Below are 17,650 nucleotides of genomic sequence, written 5' to 3' on the forward strand. Positions count from 1 at the left end.
CCATAAGAAATCCTACCTAATTACTTTCTTTTTTTCTGAACAGGAGTTTGGGAAGTCCATCTCCTCTCTTCCTGCCCCAGGACTTGACATGCTTCATTGTAGCTACTACTTCCACATGCACCCACTTCACGTAAGTATCTTCCTGATTTAAGTCCTCCTTTAAGCAAGGATTAAGCATTCCCTATAATTAATAAAGTTGCATTAAATTGCAGAAAGTAACACTCAAGACAGAGCCTTTTCCTTGCTACTATAGTTAAAATTTTAAATAATGAAACAAAACGTGAACTCTAAGATTGTTTATTTTAAATGGTATTCTGAAATTTGTGGTTATATACAAATTTTCCAACTATGAAGCTTAAGACTGCATGGTGACTGTCTTCACAAAGTAAGGCTGCTCGGTCAGTGATCTCAGAGCTGATTCCATTGAAGTGTGATTACTCGGAGTACAGGATGACTTCAGGAAGGTTGCTACCCATGAAGGCACCAACACCAGAGGAGGGAGGCCTTCCTACACAAAAAGCTAATCGAGGGTCCCCTTGGTTGCCATGGGACCTTTGTTGAATTTGAGAGCATCACCAGTGGGGAAAGGTCTGAGTGAAAACAATGGTCACTGTGGAAAGGCCTTTACACTGCACTCACAATCTGGAGACAGGTACACACTGCAGGGGCTTTTCTATGCCAGTCTTACTCACTGTGCTTTATTCCTCACTCAGCTGGGCCAGTGACAGGAAAAAAACACAGAAAAAGGGGGGAAAAAGCAGCTTATGCTACTATAGGAATTTAACAGTGATCTTTAGAGACAGAATATTTTCAGGAATAATTAATAGGCATGAACAGGATTTATGTTAATGCTGAAACTTCAGTTCAGATACCAGACACGGGTGGGATGAAATGTTTCACCCTGCAGCCAACAGACAGAAAGTCTTCACTTCTTGGAATTCCCATGGAAAACAGATGAGCTACTGCCTCCTCTTGTGTTCCCCAATACTAATGGCAGAGATATGCTTCATGAGTTTGTTTTATACACAATTAAAAATACATTTTAGCAATGTTTCCCATTAAAACCTCACCCATAGCACAGTACTGAAATCAGTGCAACAAAATGAAGGAGTATTTACAACCATACTGTATTGTACCAAATTTGCAAGACAAGAAAATTCTAAAGTGCAAAGTTGTCTCTATTCTACACAGACACAGGGATCCATTTTCCTGCTCATTGTATGAACCACTACCATCTTTACAGACACACCACGTATCCATGCTGAACATCCAAGTGACCAAACTCCATCCCTGGGCTGACAGGCAAAACTCCTCTATCAAATCCAGGAGGCAGACATCAGCATCCAAGGGCCAGGTTTAGTCCCTCAGCTGTCACATGCTGGATGGAGAGTAACTACTGAAAACCCAGGAACACGGAACATGGAGGAAGTGTATTTAAATACATGGAGAAAGTGTATTTGAATAGAAATCCTACAAAGAGCTTAATGGTTTGGTTTATAGTAGACTAAAGACAATCACTGCTTTTCTTAAAGCACAAAACAGAGGGCCCAGCACTCTGTATTTCATTCAGCTGCAGTTCTGTCCTGCTTCAGATGGGGCACAAAATTTTAAAGACTATTTACACCGATAAGATTTGCAGGCTTAGCCATGAGAACCTCTAAAACCACAGAGAGGCCACAAAACCAGGCTCTTGCAGCATTAGAATATTAAAAAGTCACCATTCAAAATACCTCACTCTTAAAAATTACTAAAGGGAACTATAATAGAAGGAACATGGCTGCTGGGTTTCCAGATTAACTGAAACTCCCAGTTCATTCACCCATATTCTTAAGCATATTGATCAGTTAATCTATATCCTATTTACAGTAATTCCTACTACCCAACAAAACCAGAAGAGAAAGCTGCTCATTGCCTCACAGCTCTCTCTACTTTACAAACTAAACAGTCTCCAGTTTCTTCTTTTTTGGCAAAACCATCCAATGTTTGCCACAGGATTTTAGCTACAAGTAAGCAAAGTTTGTCTTGAAAAGCAACACATGTTAAGCGAATTAGTTTGTTCCATTAGTCTATTTTTAAACTACTACATCATATTTACTGAAACAGCTATGGCCTAAGAGGTTACACGGCTAGGCTTAAGTAATGTCATCATCTGACACAATTCACTTGGTTATGCCCCAAACTATTTACAGTGAACTTGATTCAGACAAACCACTTGGTTTGAGAAAGCGTCCAAAGAATTCCAAGTCCATAAAATAATCTTTCCTACCAAGTTGTTTGGGAACGATTTAGTCATGATTTGTTAATTTGATTTTAAGATATTCCTATACTGGAACCCACCCATGGGTAAAAGCTGCATTGGAAATGAGTCCCAGGATCTACACGTGCACTAGCAAGCAAGGCTAAGTCTGTGCCACAGTTTGTAGCAGATGGAAGGGAAAATGAGGGGAGGGAAAGCAGGATCTACAGAAAGAAAACTAGTTCAGTTGAGAAGTGTACATATTGACAAAGAATTCTGAAAAACAATGAGTAACTAAAAAATTGTGATTATGAAACTGAGTTAACTGTATCTCGATCCTTAAAGGGAGCAGGCTGAGCAAATGTTGATGACTACAGCTGGAATACGTTTTTAGAATTAAGATCTCTATAAGAAAACTAACTCCACACTCCACTCTGGCAAAACCTAGGCTGGTCTTTTAACAATGCAAGAAGTCTACTGAGTCAACTGATCAAGTTATGATCAAGTTATGATTTGAGTAACTCTTCATGAAACATAGCCCAGGTCCCTGTGGAGCACCAGAAGAAATGGAGGAGCCATTTTAGATATGTATTCTTCTTGATACTCATTATCCTCTAGGCCCCTGCAGAACAGAAACTTCTTCCAAAGAAATTCAGCTCACTTTACACTTATTTTTATGTGCAGGACTGACAGAAGGAAAAATCCAGCACAGGAAGCAAGGAGGTCTGCATTTGATCAACCCACAACAGCCAGCATTAAAAACCTCTTTGCCTTTTGTAGCAACAAATTTTGTAGTTTGGTCCAGTATCTCAGGAAGAGTCTTGAGCTTCCTATTAACATCCTCAACAGCTTTTGTGCCACAGGCCTTCAAGGAGATACACACCTGCTCTCTAAGGTAAGTGACTCCAAGCACCATGAAAGATTTTAGAAGCACTGAATTACAGCACAGTGGAAGGTGAACAAAGAGTACAAAGTGAGGAATGTGTTTACAGTTTACATCATGGTAAGTGCATATGCCATCATGTTTGCTGAAAAGGGTGAACCTTGTCAGGCTGCCCAGTTTCTTTCTCAGGCAAAGAGAAGTACCCAGGGATTGCAAGGCTCTCACTTCAACATATGCATCATATTCCTTTGCATTTGCAGCAAATCAGAAAGATGTTTTTGTTGTCACGGGTGTTTTGCAGTGCTCAGCACTAAAGAATGCTGTCACATTTTCCACAGCAGGCAGAAATGGAAGCAGCAAGTTCTACAAAATCCTTTCTTTCTCAGCCTTGACTGGGCTTGGTTTTTGGCAAGTTTTCTTCAGAAAGAGCTGATTTCAGTGAAATACTGAAGCTGAGAAGCAGCACTGTTTACACAGGGCATAAAGGAAATCTAGAGCTTGGCTTCCCAGTTATGCCATCAGCTCTTCAGCTCATCTTTCCTCCCTGTTCTCCTGACAGCTTCTTACAGACACCACCCAGATGGAAACACAGCTTACAAATCCATTACCTTAGCATGACAGCTTCAGGAACTCCAGTGCCAGGAGATCTGAACCATCTGCAGCCTTCAAACTTAACAAAGCTTTGAAGATTCAAAAACTCTGAACAAATATCACAGTGATGCATTGCTTTTAAGCACTTTCATATTACTTGCTGCATCACTTTCAGATACACTTTGATATTCAAGAATTTTGATTAAAGGACAGACAAGCTAAGGTACCTTACTACAAATTCTGATATAAAAACCCTAATCTGTAGAGAAAAGAACGGAGACTAATAGTTTCAGAACATAAATTGTGCTCCAGTTAAACTTGAGGTTTCCCAGGTTCTGTGAAAGTCCTGTGAAATACCATAGGAGTGTTACAAACCAAACCCAGATTTTCTTCCCTCACTACAGTTAGGTGAATTGGAACACAACAGGGTGCTAAGTCTGAATGACAAAACTTGAATAAATATAACTGTTCATGCAAACTTCTGTTTGCAGAACTGGACATAATATAGCATATAAGGTAATGGAAAAATCCTCAAGCATTACAATCATGATACTTCCTTTGCTATTTCTGTGTAAAACTAAACCCACAAAAAGAAACTCCCTAGAGGCACAATAGGAACATTTAAGCCCATTCATTCTATGATATCCCACTAAAACCAAAAATAATTCAGATATAAATAACCTCCTAGAAATCCACCACATTCTTAAACAAGATAGACACATATTAACAAAGGTAAATTAAATTAGTCTTCTAAATGAAAAAAAGGAGAATCAAAAACGGGAGATCAGAACTAAAGCCCCAGAGTCCTATGAATAGGAGTTTCAAAGTGAATTCAAAGCACTTATGGCATTTAAGAAATCTGGCATCCACTGTCTCTTTGAGGCTTTATATCTGGTTCCTTCAGAGGTTTTACTTCTTCATCTGGTTTTGGTTTAGCCTGCAAACAAGAAGAAAAAAAACCCCAACTTAATACCACAAGTACAAACCACTGTATCTGCACAGTATTTATGCACAGCTAACTTTACATCTTATAATCTAATAGTCCCCTCTCTTTTCAAGGCTGAAGACTTTGAGTAAGCCTCAAGCAAGGGGGAAAAGCTAACTATTCTCTGTTTCAGCATCCTTAAATGAATCTTTTTCTAAAAAAGAATCTTTCTCTAGCATTCACTCCTGTAATGTTACAGGACTTAGTAAAAAATGACCTGAATTTCTAGATGCTGGCAGTGTGGCAGAGGTTAATTGATTTGTCCCTGGCACAGCAGGATGAGCTTAGGTGGTAGCTTTGTGTCTGCTTCCTACACTGAGCTGGGGAATGTTAGAGAAGAGCCAAACTAACTGTATGATACACAGAATAAAGCTGGGGCAAAGAACAGCACATGGGATTATCTTACAGTGTCATCCTTTGGCCTCTTGGTGAGATCAAATGCTGCAACTGTTTCAGGAGTCCAGTGTGTATTCAAGGCAGGAAACTCAAAAGGAACAGGCTCTACTAAGCCATAGTTTGCTTTCAGTTCCAGCTGGGGAGCCTCTGCTGGCACCTTCTGGAAATAGCTGGAACAGAATACAGAAAGGTACTTAAAATACAATGCACCATCTCTGCAAGTCTTGTTTGCAATTCTAAACAAAACAATCTAGGTTTTCACAGTGGCAATCACTGCTGGTCTCTTCCATTTCATTAAGGCACTGCCTAACATGCATTTTGCCAGCAAGATTCACAAGAACAAAAGCAACTCCTCCTTAGTATTATTGTTTGTTCCCTAATAGTGTGGTGGGTTTTCTCCTACTTAATAACCATTATTCCCAGTGCTTCAATGAGAAGAGCATCTTTTGTTGAAAAAAAAAACCCTTCAAAATACAAATGAGGATTTAAAATACTTCCCAAAGATGAAAAGGACAGTTCTTCTCCTAAACAGTCTTAATGTGCCACAGTGGATAATGGCAACAACACAGCAGCCCCCCCAAAGACTGGCTATAGGGCAACCCACCCTGCTGAACTGGCACAGGACACAGAGTGGGACAGCACAGACCCACTGCAAATCTGCCGAGAGAAAATTAGAGAATCTCAAATTTATCTGTAAGTTACATGCCGTGCCCTAAAGTAATGTAACAATTGGAGAGTAAAATTTACCATCCCATCCTGAAATAAAGGCAAAGGAGGTAATAACACTTCATACAGAGTGCTGTACCAACCATGAATTACTTACATAAATCCATTCTCTCTCTGGCATTTTTCTAGTGTGTTCTTAATCAAACTTCCTAATTTCCTAAAGAAAAGATGTCCAGAAGGCTTGGCAGTAGTCCCAGGCCCTTTGGTTTCTCCGTATTCTTTGCACAATGCTTCAGCCTTGGCAAAAACTTTGCAAGAAAAAAAGGAAGTAAAAATTATTAACATGACCCTCTTAAATCATGGTTCTGCTCTACAGTGCTTCAGTCCTAGAAGACACCAGAATCCATTCAGGCCTCTTTCTTCTTAGAAACAAAACCAAACTAGTTCAAAGGCAGCACTTCAGCCAAGATTTACTGCATCCAACAAGTGACTAGGAACAGGAAAAGAAAAAGATAGCTTTTTGGGTGGGCAGATGCAGGAAAGTGTTCTTATGTGTGGCGCCAAATGCAACAATAAGCCCAAGAACTGTGCCATGTGGTAGGGAAAAACAGGGTATGAAGGTGTCCACACACAGTTGATGTCCCAAACCAAACAACAATAAACAATATGGAGTGGGAGAAGGACTCTTCTCTGAACAGCAGAACAGTATTTGTTTTACTCCAACTAACCCAACTTAGTTTGTTCTTAATAAATTTTTTATTTCTTTTTACAATTAATACTGATGTTCCCAATTTGAAGATTTGAGCACTTCTATACATTGCAGTAAAGTTATGCAGTGCAGGCTGTTGAGGTAGCAATAGCTTTGAAGAGAGAAGACTGGGCAGAAGACCTTGAACTTCTGCAAACTTGCCTGAATCTACCTTTCAAATGAATAGAAAGGAAATAAGTTACTGAAACCTGTTTAAAAATAAACAAGCATGGTCTAGATTTACTATTTAACCTCCAAAGGAGAAATGGCTGCACTACTCTAGAAACCAAAAAACAGGATGACCAGACCATTGGTTTTTACAGTGTATATTGCAGGCAGTTCAAAACCAGTTTTTAAGCCAGGCTGAGAAGTGAAGATGAAATTTTCTGCAGCACTGTTACGAAAGACAGTCTTTGGTAAGACAAAAAAAAAAATACACTGTCTCTATTTAAAGGTGTGCTGGATTTCCATCAGGTGGCAGATAAAAGCTTTATGGGAGAACAAATGAACACGATCCAGGAAAACAGAACAGGCATGGCATCATCAGACCCTGTAATCCAGTCTCAAGCACACTTACATTTTTCTGATTCCTGCAGAGATCTGATTGCTTCCCCACACTTATCACTCGCCAGCAAAGTCTGGCCATGGTAACAGTATGCCTGATGGGAGAGGACAAAATCATTACCAACATCACTTGGGCACTTCCTGCACCAATTCCCTTCTCCTGCTCCCTACACCAGCTGCAGCTCTTTGAGGCTGCCATTCCCTGCAGGTAGGTGACAGCCAGGGAATGCAAGTCAAAGCAGCATTCACTGAACCATTAATGCAGCTCAGCATGGACACTATGAACCAGACCCATAAACACTTGGTATGAACCGAGCTGTCTCAGGTCTAACTGAGCTGCACAACGCTGTTTGACCAAAAGCACTGGCACACAGGCCAGTTCAAGCTCTCACTGTAGCAGTGTGCAGATTTAAGCACCAGCACAGAAACAGAATGAACCCCAGGTGAGTTTGCAAAGCTAAGACTGAAAACTAAAACCACGTGAACACTCAAAAACTCCACCCGCAACAAACATCACTGAATCTGGAAAAAATGAGGTATTCTGCTGTCTGAGATATTTTGTCATAGTTCCAATAACTTTTCCACCCCAAAAAGTCCCATTCTTTCATATCTATGCTTGAAGGTGGTATTGCATTTCAGTGAGAACTGAATTGCCTGTTATCTATTATCAGGAGTTGAGTTGAAATAGTAAATACAATAGGCAAAGGAACAATCCTACCAACTACTGCCTACCTTGCCCCCCTTCCTTTAGTGCCTGTTCCCACAGTACAACTCTATCTAAATCTACCATTGCCTAGATCACACCAATTAAAAAAAGGAGAAGTACCACAACTCTGACCCTCCCTCACCTCTCACACTTGCTAATAAGGCAAGCAGCTTTTAGCTAGACATTCACCCTAAGAGAAAGACAACGCTGTTACCTGCTTAGTTTGGGCCTTTTGTACAGTATAAAAAAGACAAATTACAGGCCGTAGTAAGCTACAAGAAATACACAGCAAATGAAGCAGCTGAGGATCCCAAGGGCCCCACTGCACTTGTTAGGAGATCCATCAGGCAAATAGGGACAGCTCTTGGAATGGTACCTACTGGTACTTGATGCAGTTTCATTCAGAGCCTTCCAAAAGATGCTCGGCTCTGAACTGTGCCTAGGATCAGACTGTGATGTAGATAACAGAGATGACCATTATGCTCAACCTGAATGGCTTCAATTAAAGATCCGTGATCACAATAAATCCACACTGCTGCAATTTCATTTGGCTCCACGAAAACACTTCAAGTGCCACTGACACTGCACAATCCCTCTTCACAGCATGGAAAGAAAGCCAAGGCAGTACTTAGCCCCCATTCCCTATCCAGCCCTTGGCAGACAGACAACAAGCTGTGACTGCTGCCACCCAAAGTACTTACGTAGGCCATATAGAAACAGCTCTTCAAGTTTAAGTACTTCCTCCATTTACCTGCATAGGTTGGATCCAAACTGGATAATGTTTGATCTATGAATAGATATGTAAAGTTATCCTTAAGACATTTCCAGAAAGAACCCCAAACACATTAAAAGACCAGAATTCTTAAACTTAGCAAAAGATCCTAACTACAAAGAATCCAGAAACAAGGGACAAAAATTACTCCTGCAAAAGCATAGAGAAACTATGAGAAAAACCCCAGAAATATGCAGCTATCATGCAGTTGTCCCTAGAATCCCTGAAACTACTGTCCACTAAGTTTGGATGGCTAATTCTCCTAAGTATTTTTAGGCAGCATTTCAAAGCTTGTTCCTAGTTCAAGTTCCAGGAGTGACCTACAATGCAACATATGTTACAATGTTCTCCTGACCCCCATACTTCTGTGCTCCTCCCTGTTGGCTCAGTAAGCCCAGAGGTCATTTTACTCATCTGGAAGGTGGTACATAATTAACCCACTGCACTCTCCATGCTCTGCATCATGATCTGCTGCCCAAAGGCAGCTGGAACATGCTCCATTTACATCAGGCCATTTGTCTGCTGCTAGTCTGTCTTCTGTCATTAACATTTCCTACCATCAGCTACAGAAAAAGATTCCCACAAAACCAAAAGGCCTTATCAAAATACATGCTGATAACTGAAGCCTTAAATGTGCTAAATAGAAGCTAAATACACACTCCATATCCACCAAGAACAGTGTTAATATTCAATTTATGGATGGGTAAAGCACGTCTGCTGGCAAGAATGCATAAACCAAGTCACTAAGGATATAAAACAAGACACTCACCAGCTTTTTGGTAGAAGTTGGCTGTTTCATAAGCAAGAGCAGCTATTAGGCCTGGATTGTGTTTCAGCTCAATAGCCCGAGCAATTGTCACTGAAAAAAAGTTCCACACCACGGTTTAAATTTAATTGAAATGTCCCATCACATCAAATCAGCAGAGGCGTTTAGGGTTTTAAAACCCCGGCATGAACAGAAAATAGATGTAGTGCAGTCAAGCAAACAGCAGAATAAAGACAGATTGTTTCTTGGATAGAATGATTCCAGTTTAATAGAAAAACTGAAGGAATGTTAGCCTTAAGATTAGCTAATAAACAGAAGCTGCACATATTTTAAAGGAACTGGGAATTTATGTTAGGCAAGCATGGTGGTGAAAGGGTTGCATGAAAGGAAAAAACAAGAAAAAGGGAGGAGTGCCACACACAATTCTGCCAAAGTGAAAGATATTCCATATTATATTTGTAATACCACACTGATTTTTGGCATTTTCCTTCTAAAGTTGTAACTTAAGTTTCTTTAAAAGCAACCTGCCCCACTAAGCCACAGTACTTCAGGGGAATAAAAAACCCATGGCCTTGCTGCCAAGCAGAATTCATGAGACATCAGTGACCCACAAAGAGTCATTTCCCACACCCAACCAATGTATATTTGAGGGTACCTTCTTGAGCTTCAGCTTGACACTGTATGATGTAGGAGTCTATAAGTCGAGCTTCTAAATCTCTTCCCTTTTCTACAGGTGTAATCAGTCTTGGAATGTGACTTTCCTAAATACAAAGCAAGTTTCAGAGTCAGTTTAGGTTTAATACTAGTGCAAAACAAGTGCCTCGTTCCTAAATGGCACACTCAGTAAAGGTCCCAAGGCAGCTGCCCACACTGTAGCACATGATATGGGCAGAAAGACAAATTACTGTTCCACTGCCATTGGGAACGAGTTGCAGGGATTGAGAGGCACCAAAACATATTAATATCCTTCTTTTTCCTGTATCATTCAGGAGGTCTCAGGTGTGTGAGTATAGCAAAGGCTTTTCTAAGACAAAAAGTCAAGTATTTGGAGTCAAGTATTTGGAGACACCTCGAAGAACAGACAGCAAAGAAAGTCCTTCTACCTTCAGGTGTTTAAAAATCCCAGCTGCTATTTTCAGGCTGCGGTGAACATCTTTTGCTTCATCTTCTGTTATACTGAGAAAACAGAATGAATCAGTAAAATTACGGTTAGAAAGGGCCTCTAGGTGTCATTTAGTCCCACCTCCCGCTTTGGGGCACCACAATTTGCAACAGTAGATCAGGTCAGTTATGGCTTTGTCTAGATGAATCTTAAATCCTTCAAGAATCAAGAGTCCACTGATTCCCTAAGTGACCTGTCCCACTGCTGTGCCACCCTCAGAGTAAAGGAGGGTACAATGTTCTTACAGTGTCCAATCATTAAACAATCAAATAGAACTTGCCTGAAAAAAAACCAAAAGCATCAGATCCTATGATGACTCTCAAGTAAAAGGCAACCTCAGTGTCAAAAGCCAAGGATTTAGAAGTCTGTAGGGCTAAAAGACAGCAGATCTGTGATTTTGAGAATCTCAGTTTTGTACCTGGAGCAGGGAGATGAAGGGTTTATTCACAGCGGACACTTTCTCTGTATTACCATCACGTGGTATTAATCCACTTGGTTTACAGAGGCAAGAAGGGATTGAAGTGCTTGTGTATAAAGGCCAACTCCTTCCTGGAACTCCTCTGTCTCAGCTGGACATGCCTCACAGCAGGCAAACCCCAGAACCTGCTAAATCTTTGGTGGAGTATTGCTGCAGTAGAATTATTAAGAAAAGAAAACCACTTACTCTTCTTTTCCAGCGAGTCTTGATGCATATTTTGTGTACCATAGAGCTACATTAAATCCCATGGAAACCAGTTCAAACACTGCATCCTGCTGGGCACTAAAGAAAGACAAAAACCCCCCAAAATCTTAATGCATTCAGTTTTGTTCTGACAATCTCTCTCTGCTGATAGTTCATGTAGCAGAAGTCAACATTTCTCTCCACAAAACATTTTTCATTTAAGATGTCAACAATCTGCAATTCAGAACTTCCTAGCTGCTGAACTGCCTAAGAGAGACTTCAATTTTTTTATTTGTTCCCTTTAAGAGCTCATAAGTAGATTCTCCCACATTCAGATGCCCACCCTTCTCTTTTGAGAACTTTTATTTTAAAACTGTAACTTGAGATTTGTTTAGCTTTGGGTGTGGCTGACATTTTTCCATCTCTTTTTTTTTTTTTTTTTTTTTTTCAATTGCACATTTTGTGGAAAGCCTTGCCCTGGAATGTCCCCTTTAAAGTTGTACCGCGAAGTTAATAAATCAGAGTCTGTTACAACCCTCTCAAATGAATGTTATTTCAAGTATTTATGTAACTGCAGACAAATAGCATGTGCAAATAGCAGCATATTTCAAAAGCTAAAAACAGAGTCTTTGAAAAGACTGAACTTGCAATCACAAGCTCAGTATAGCTTAGGAACTAGCAAACCTTTTAAAAACAAAGATGTGGGAGTGGGAAGAGTAATGTTGGCACAAGTACAAGTGTGTGTGACCGTGAGAAAATTAGAAGAAAGTCCTAATCAACAGATTTTTTTCCAAGGGGAGTAAAAGCTTTGAGGAGGTCAAGCACTCCTAGCTAAAGCTTGACAAATTGGTAGGTGTGGTTATACAACACAATTACCTCCAATAGCAAGAGACAAGTGAGTAATTCAGAAGGTTACAGATCTGTATTCCTACTGGAACAGAAGATTTGTTTGTTTGAACCAAGAGTACATGTACTCAGAGCTTCAGAGGACAAGAACAAAATCACATCTTCAGCAACACTGGAACCTCAAAACACACAGAAGTTGCTGGTCAGGCCATAGTGCCAAACGAGGAAGTTTTAAACCACAGTGAGCTTTGTTACCGTGCTCAACTCACCAATACCCTCAAGGCTCTTCCTTGTAGTGCTGTAGCCAACTGCAGGTTTAGTTTGTAGATCAACTAAGACCCAATGGATCCTTCTACAATTATTGTGCATTCTCACAGCTTTACATAAAGGCCACGGACACTTCAGAACACTTAACACACTAGGGCAGTTACGAAAAACACAGCAACACCTTTTTAGAAACTACTTTGTGTTCAAGACTTTGCTACATTTCTGTTTCTCCTCAAATGGGTGGCACAGGTGCAGGTGTGTAACAGAGCAGCAGACAGCAGCTGCATACCCCACACCCAGAGAAGCACACGCACCTCGGGACTTGTCCTTGTAACGTGTCTGTCCACTTGAAATTCTGGATATATCTCAACTTGCACTCTTGGGAAGAGTCATCCAGTGAAAGGATGAAACCTATGGAATAAACAAATGTACCAACAGGCAATCTCAAAGTAGGAAACAAACGAGTAATGAAGGAGAGGGATCAATAAGAATACAGATATAGATAAAGGAATGTTTCTTGCTGAACCCCTCAAAACCCCATGTTTACTTCCTGAGGTGTTTGTTCCTCAGTATCTTGAGAACAAAATGTGGAAAAAACCAACTGGCTACTCCAGGAAACTGCTTGCCCAGCACATTACCAACTCAGCCCTGAGAAGCTTGACTGCTCAAGGAAAACCTGGCAGATGTCTGCTAGTCCCAGATGGTGACAAGTTGGGAGTGGGACTGGCCCAGGTACAGGATGGCTGAGGTTGTTCAAGGTGAGTGAGTGGCTATCTCTGCCACCACAGTGGCAACCTGGAAATTCCAGGGAACTCACCTGGTCAACAGGGAGAGGGAAAAGGGCTTCTAAGCATGGACTAACCTAGTCATCATCTCTTACAGCTGGTGATGGGGTCCGAGGCTGTGACCCAGGAAGAGGTGACCAGTCTGGGGAGATGGTCCCGAAAGGAATCGCCTTCCCGAGGTCCAGTGTCTTCCCCCAGCTGCTGGCAGAGGGGCCCTTGCAGAGGCTGTCAGCTCTTTAGTGATTGTCAGCTCGTGATTCCAGCTCAGCTCTGCAGGGCAGCCTCCAGGCCAGACCAGACCAGAGAGAGACGAGAGGCTCGTGTGGCTGGTTCCACACGGAGGTAGCTTTATTATGGGTCCCCTCCGGTGAAGGGGAAAGCCAGTGAGGCATGCCCTTTCCCGAGGGGCCTGAGGGAGCTTGCCTTTCTAGGGATACAGGGGATCAGTAGGAGACCAATGGGTTACAGAGGGTCTGGGACAGACCAATGGGTTACAGAAAGATCTGCATAGTGTCTCTCAAAGGACTGTGGGTCTGCCTTTCCTCGCCATGACCCAAGAAGTGGTTGCCTTTCCAGGGAGTCCTGCTGGGCGATTGCAAAATCTCTTGTCTCAGCAGAGATTCCTCCAGGGCAAGGGCTGGGCATACCCCACAATCATCTGTCTCCAGGGCCACAGGAAATTGGCTCTTTATGTCCAGCAGTCCAGAAAACAGCAGTCAGTGGGATGAAGCTCATGCTATGGGATGTTCAAATCCTAGCATATGCAGGCCCAGGAATTTTTTAGGGAGGCTTGAGAAGGGCCTTCGTCTGATCAGGTCTTACAGATTTTAAGAGGCCAAGAGCTTGCCATAGCAGCGGCTGGGGCTACAGCTTTTGGTGTGTCACATTTTTATAAGCCCAGAAAATACTTGTTCCTTTCACATGCAGATGATTTTAGTGGCCAAGCACGATATTTTCCTAAAGAAACGCTCCAAATCTTGGCTGTAGCAACAGGTATTTTTATCTTACCTTTATCTAGATGTGGCATTAGCCTACACTCTCCCAGGGCCTCACTAAACCAATGTTCACTTCCCACAGACTCAAAGATCCCACTTTCCACAAATCAGCTGATTCCCGAAAACCCAGTCCTAAGAAACCTGGCTGAGCACCTGACTGCTATGACACAGTTATCAAAATATTGGCAGAAGGAAAGTTTCAACAGGAATGTGTCATCACAGGTGAACCATCTACTGAAAATGTAGATATCATGCTAATGAGCACCTAAGACAAGCAGCAGTAGAAGGTAAACTTGCCAGAAGTCTATGGTCTAGTATTACCCAAACCAGCAGTTTATACTGAATTGTAAATGATATCACCTAATTAATAGACTCAATTTATACTTAAGGAGCAACTCACCACCAAATACATAAGACAAATACACATTTTCTCCTCCACCAGAATGGAGTTAAAAGGAGGAGGGCAGGACTGCCAGTACTTAGTACTGGCAGGGTCACAAAGGACACTGAAAACTTGGAGAAGGGGCCTGGTGAGCAGCCACCACTGGTATCAAGCACAGAACCCATGAAGACACTCTCCTTCCTGAGAACTGCAAAGCTTCTTTACAGGAGATCAGTACAATGCACTTTCTGAGAAGTGCCATTAAAATTCAGCTGATGCTTCTCTTGGTGAATTAGTAGTACTGCTAATAAATCTTCCTACCTTGCAGGAGTGAGAAGTACAAGTCAGCTGCATTCTTCATCATTTCTGGATTACAACTCGAGTCTGTGAACAGCTCCAGTAGCCGTGCTCGAGATAACCTCAAGTCACTAAATGAAAGAAGAGAAAAAAAAACCCAAAAAAAACCCTTAAGAAATCCTACTCAAAAATGTACTAATACAAAAGAATCTTCCTTTCTCCTCTGGATACATATAATTGACTCTTTAGTATGATCCATTCTGGACACACAGCAGTGGATAATCAGTACTCAATCTGTTGTTCTAACACTAAAATAACTATGCCTTTACCTACCAAGAGGCTAGGTGCACAGAGAGGAAAGGGAAGTAACAACAGGAACATTCTTCGACATTAGAATGGGATGATGGGATAAAGAGATAAGAACAGGTCTGCAAAATAAGCTGAGATCTCTTTTCATTACATTCCTATCCACAACAGAACAGTCAGGCCTTATCCACTTATGGAAATGAAGCCATCTTTTGCAGAGGAATGCACAGTCATCAGAAAGACAATGAAGTGTTTCGTCTTTTGCCTCTGCATTGTTGTAATTGGCCTTGCTGTGCACTCAGAGAGTCAAAAACTGGAGAATTTGTTGTCTGTAAGCAAATGTTCCGTGTTAGCAATGTCTTACTGCCTCCCTGCCTACACATCTGCAGCCAACTTGAGCTCAAAAACCAAAGAGCAACCATGACTTTTAAGGATGTGCCTCAAACTGTACGAGGCAGAGTGAAGTCAGTCCCAAGTACACTTACTTGCAAACCTTTGTTGCAGCTGGAGTGGTGGCTACCCCATAATAATTAAATGAAACAGGAGCTGTAGCCTTCAGAGGGTTGCGATGGAACCAGTGGGTCATTTTCTTCCTGTAATGTTGTTTATGCCAAATCTAAGGAGTGGAAAGGAAAGATCAGCTGCAGGAACACGTACAATTGAGGTGCTGCACATCATGCTCCTCTGCTCACAAAAAGATATTCCAAATGTAACCAACTAGGCAAGAAATTAATTTGAAATTAACTTCTTTTTTTTCCCCATTTGAAATGCCAAGCTTCCATGTGCTTTGTGCTCATCATCCATGTGCTCAGTGTGAGACTCGCACTCTCTTGAGATACAATTGCTTTCTGAGGCAACAATTTCAAGTTAGGGCAAAAGCTACCACCTACTTTGTGGTAGCTCTATGTGAGCACACGCATTCATAGGAAAAAACCCACATTTGTTACCTCCTGCACAAGGCTGAATATACCTGTAAATTACATGAGAAATATCTCAGAATCAATTAGGTTGGAAAAGACCCCTGAGATCACTGAGCCCAGCCTTTGACAGAACACCCCCATGTCAACTAGACCTTGGCACTGAGCACCATGTCCAGGCTTTCCTTAAGCACCTCCAGGGATGGCAGCTCCACCGCCTCCCTAGGCAACCTGTTCCAACATTTAACAACCCCTTCTGTGAAGAGATTCTTCCTAATGTCCAACCTGAACCTCCCCTGGCACAGCTTGATGCTCTTTCCTCTCATCCTGTCACTTGTTACCTGGGAGGAGAGGCCTATCCCCAACTTGCCACAACCTTTCAGGGAGTTGTAGAGTGGTAAGGCCATCCCTGAGCCTCCTTCCTCTTTTCCCCTAAATCTCAATTCACTGAGACCATTAAACTGTGTCTGGTCAATCTGTGAACAGCTCGTATTTGGGGGCCTTTGGCACAAATAAACCTGCAACCACAAACCCTGACTGAAAACAGGGATCTATTTACATAAGTGTATCTGACCTGGAAGGCTGGGAGAGCAGAGATAAACCCGACCATCTCTTTTCTTTTACTTCAATTTCAGCAAACAAATATAACACAAGTATTGCAGTGAGCTTTACAACAGCAGTGTATGGTGATGGAACATAATGGGCACATCCTCAACATGGGAAGGCCGAACTGGATAAAAGGAGAAACTCCTTCACCATGAGAACAAAAAAACTGAGGAACAAGTTGTGTGCTCTCCATCCTCAAAGGTTTTCCAGACCTCGCCGGACAAAGCCCTGAGCCCCCTGGTGTGACCTCGGAGCTGTCCCTGCTCTGAGCACGACGCTGGACTGGAGACCCCCCAGGACCTCCATCACCTCGTGGTCCTTTTGGAATCCCTTAAGTTCATCCTGATGAAACACTCTGGACCTTTGCTGAAACAAAAAACCAAAAACAAACCAAGAAGATCTGCCCGCGACCCGTCGACACTGTCCAGATCCTCCTGCCCGAGCGGGGGGCTTGTTCACCGCGCCGGCACCTCTCGGGGCCGGTCCACGGGGCAGCGCCATCGCGCCGTGCGCACCCACCTGCGCGGCGCTGCCGTCCCCGCTGTGCCGCACCCGGCCCGGCCCGGGGCGCTCCCTGAAGGCTCCCGAGGCCGCGGGACCCCGGCCCGGCCCCGCCGCTCCCGCCCGTGCGTCACGCGCCCGCCGCCGCAGGCAGCGCCAGCCGAGAGCCGATGGCACCGCCCCATCGCGGCCGATCGCATCGACCCCGCCGCTCGCCCTCCTCCCCACCGGGGTCCCTGGGCCGCCGCCGCCGCCTACAACAACAGCCCCGCGGCTGTGGGGCCTCCCCCCGGGACAGCGGCTGGAGGCGCGGCCGGGGCCCGCAGCCCTCCCGCGGGAGGGACCCCCGAACGCCACCAACACCGGCGGGAGCGGGGGGCGCCAGCAGGACACCAGCCCTCCCGGAGGGGCGAGAGGCACCTGCGGTGCTGCAGGTGGGCGCCGGGGCTTACCTGGGGGCGGGCCTGCGGCGGCGGCACAGCCGGCAGCAGGGGGAGGAGCGGAGGGAGGAGCGGAGCGGCCCCGCCCGCGCCCCGCCCGTGCGCACGTGACCGGCGCCATGACAGGTACCGGGGCGGAAGTGGCGCCTTCGCCTCGGTAGCGATGGCGCGG

The 17,650-nt window shown here is 43.4% G+C and overlaps 1 protein-coding gene across 4 annotated transcripts; it reads right to left on the reverse strand.

The window, feature by feature from the left end:
* Positions 1-281: 281 nt before the first annotated feature.
* Positions 282-17,535, reverse strand: BROX (BRO1 domain and CAAX motif containing). 4 transcript variants are annotated; one of them, XM_069009474.1, is made up of 13 exons: positions 17,491-17,535; positions 15,500-15,630; positions 14,733-14,839; positions 12,564-12,660; positions 11,140-11,235; positions 10,417-10,489; positions 9,969-10,074; positions 9,317-9,406; positions 8,477-8,562; positions 7,083-7,164; positions 5,915-6,065; positions 5,102-5,261; positions 282-4,647 (listed from the first exon to the last, which is right to left on the reverse strand). In XM_069009474.1, the coding sequence occupies exons 2-13, from the start codon at positions 15,598-15,600 to the stop codon at positions 4,561-4,563; spliced, it is 1,236 nt and encodes a 411-aa protein (XP_068865575.1). In that variant the 5' UTR covers positions 15,601-15,630; positions 17,491-17,535; the 3' UTR covers positions 282-4,560. The 4 variants fall into 4 exon arrangements, with proteins under 4 accessions (XP_068865575.1, XP_068865573.1, XP_068865574.1 ...); XM_069009472.1 differs by lacking the exon at positions 17,491-17,535 and adding an exon at positions 17,057-17,475; XM_069009473.1 differs by lacking the exon at positions 17,491-17,535 and adding an exon at positions 16,929-17,167.
* Between the last annotated feature and the right edge of the window lie 115 nt (positions 17,536-17,650).

The sequence above is a fragment of the Aphelocoma coerulescens genome, chromosome 3 (genome assembly GCF_041296385.1).
Source record: "Aphelocoma coerulescens isolate FSJ_1873_10779 chromosome 3, UR_Acoe_1.0, whole genome shotgun sequence".
In the NCBI taxonomy this organism is placed as follows: Eukaryota; Metazoa; Chordata; class Aves; order Passeriformes; family Corvidae; genus Aphelocoma; species Aphelocoma coerulescens.

What these genes read in the sequence shown, in the direction of transcription:
- BROX (XM_069009471.1), bottom strand. Translation starts at nt 16,541, where the DNA reads ATGGTCGGGTTTATCTCTGCTCTCCCAGCCTTCCAG. An exon ending in TTACAAGGACAAGTCCCGAG is followed by an intron (nt 11,236 to 12,563) that starts GTGCGTGTGCTT and finishes GTCTTTCTTTAG; the next exon opens with TGCCCAGCAGGATGCAGTGT. An exon ending in CAACTTCTACCAAAAAGCTG is followed by an intron (nt 8,563 to 9,316) that starts GTGAGTGTCTTG and finishes ATCTATTCATAG; the next exon opens with ATCAAACATTATCCAGTTTG.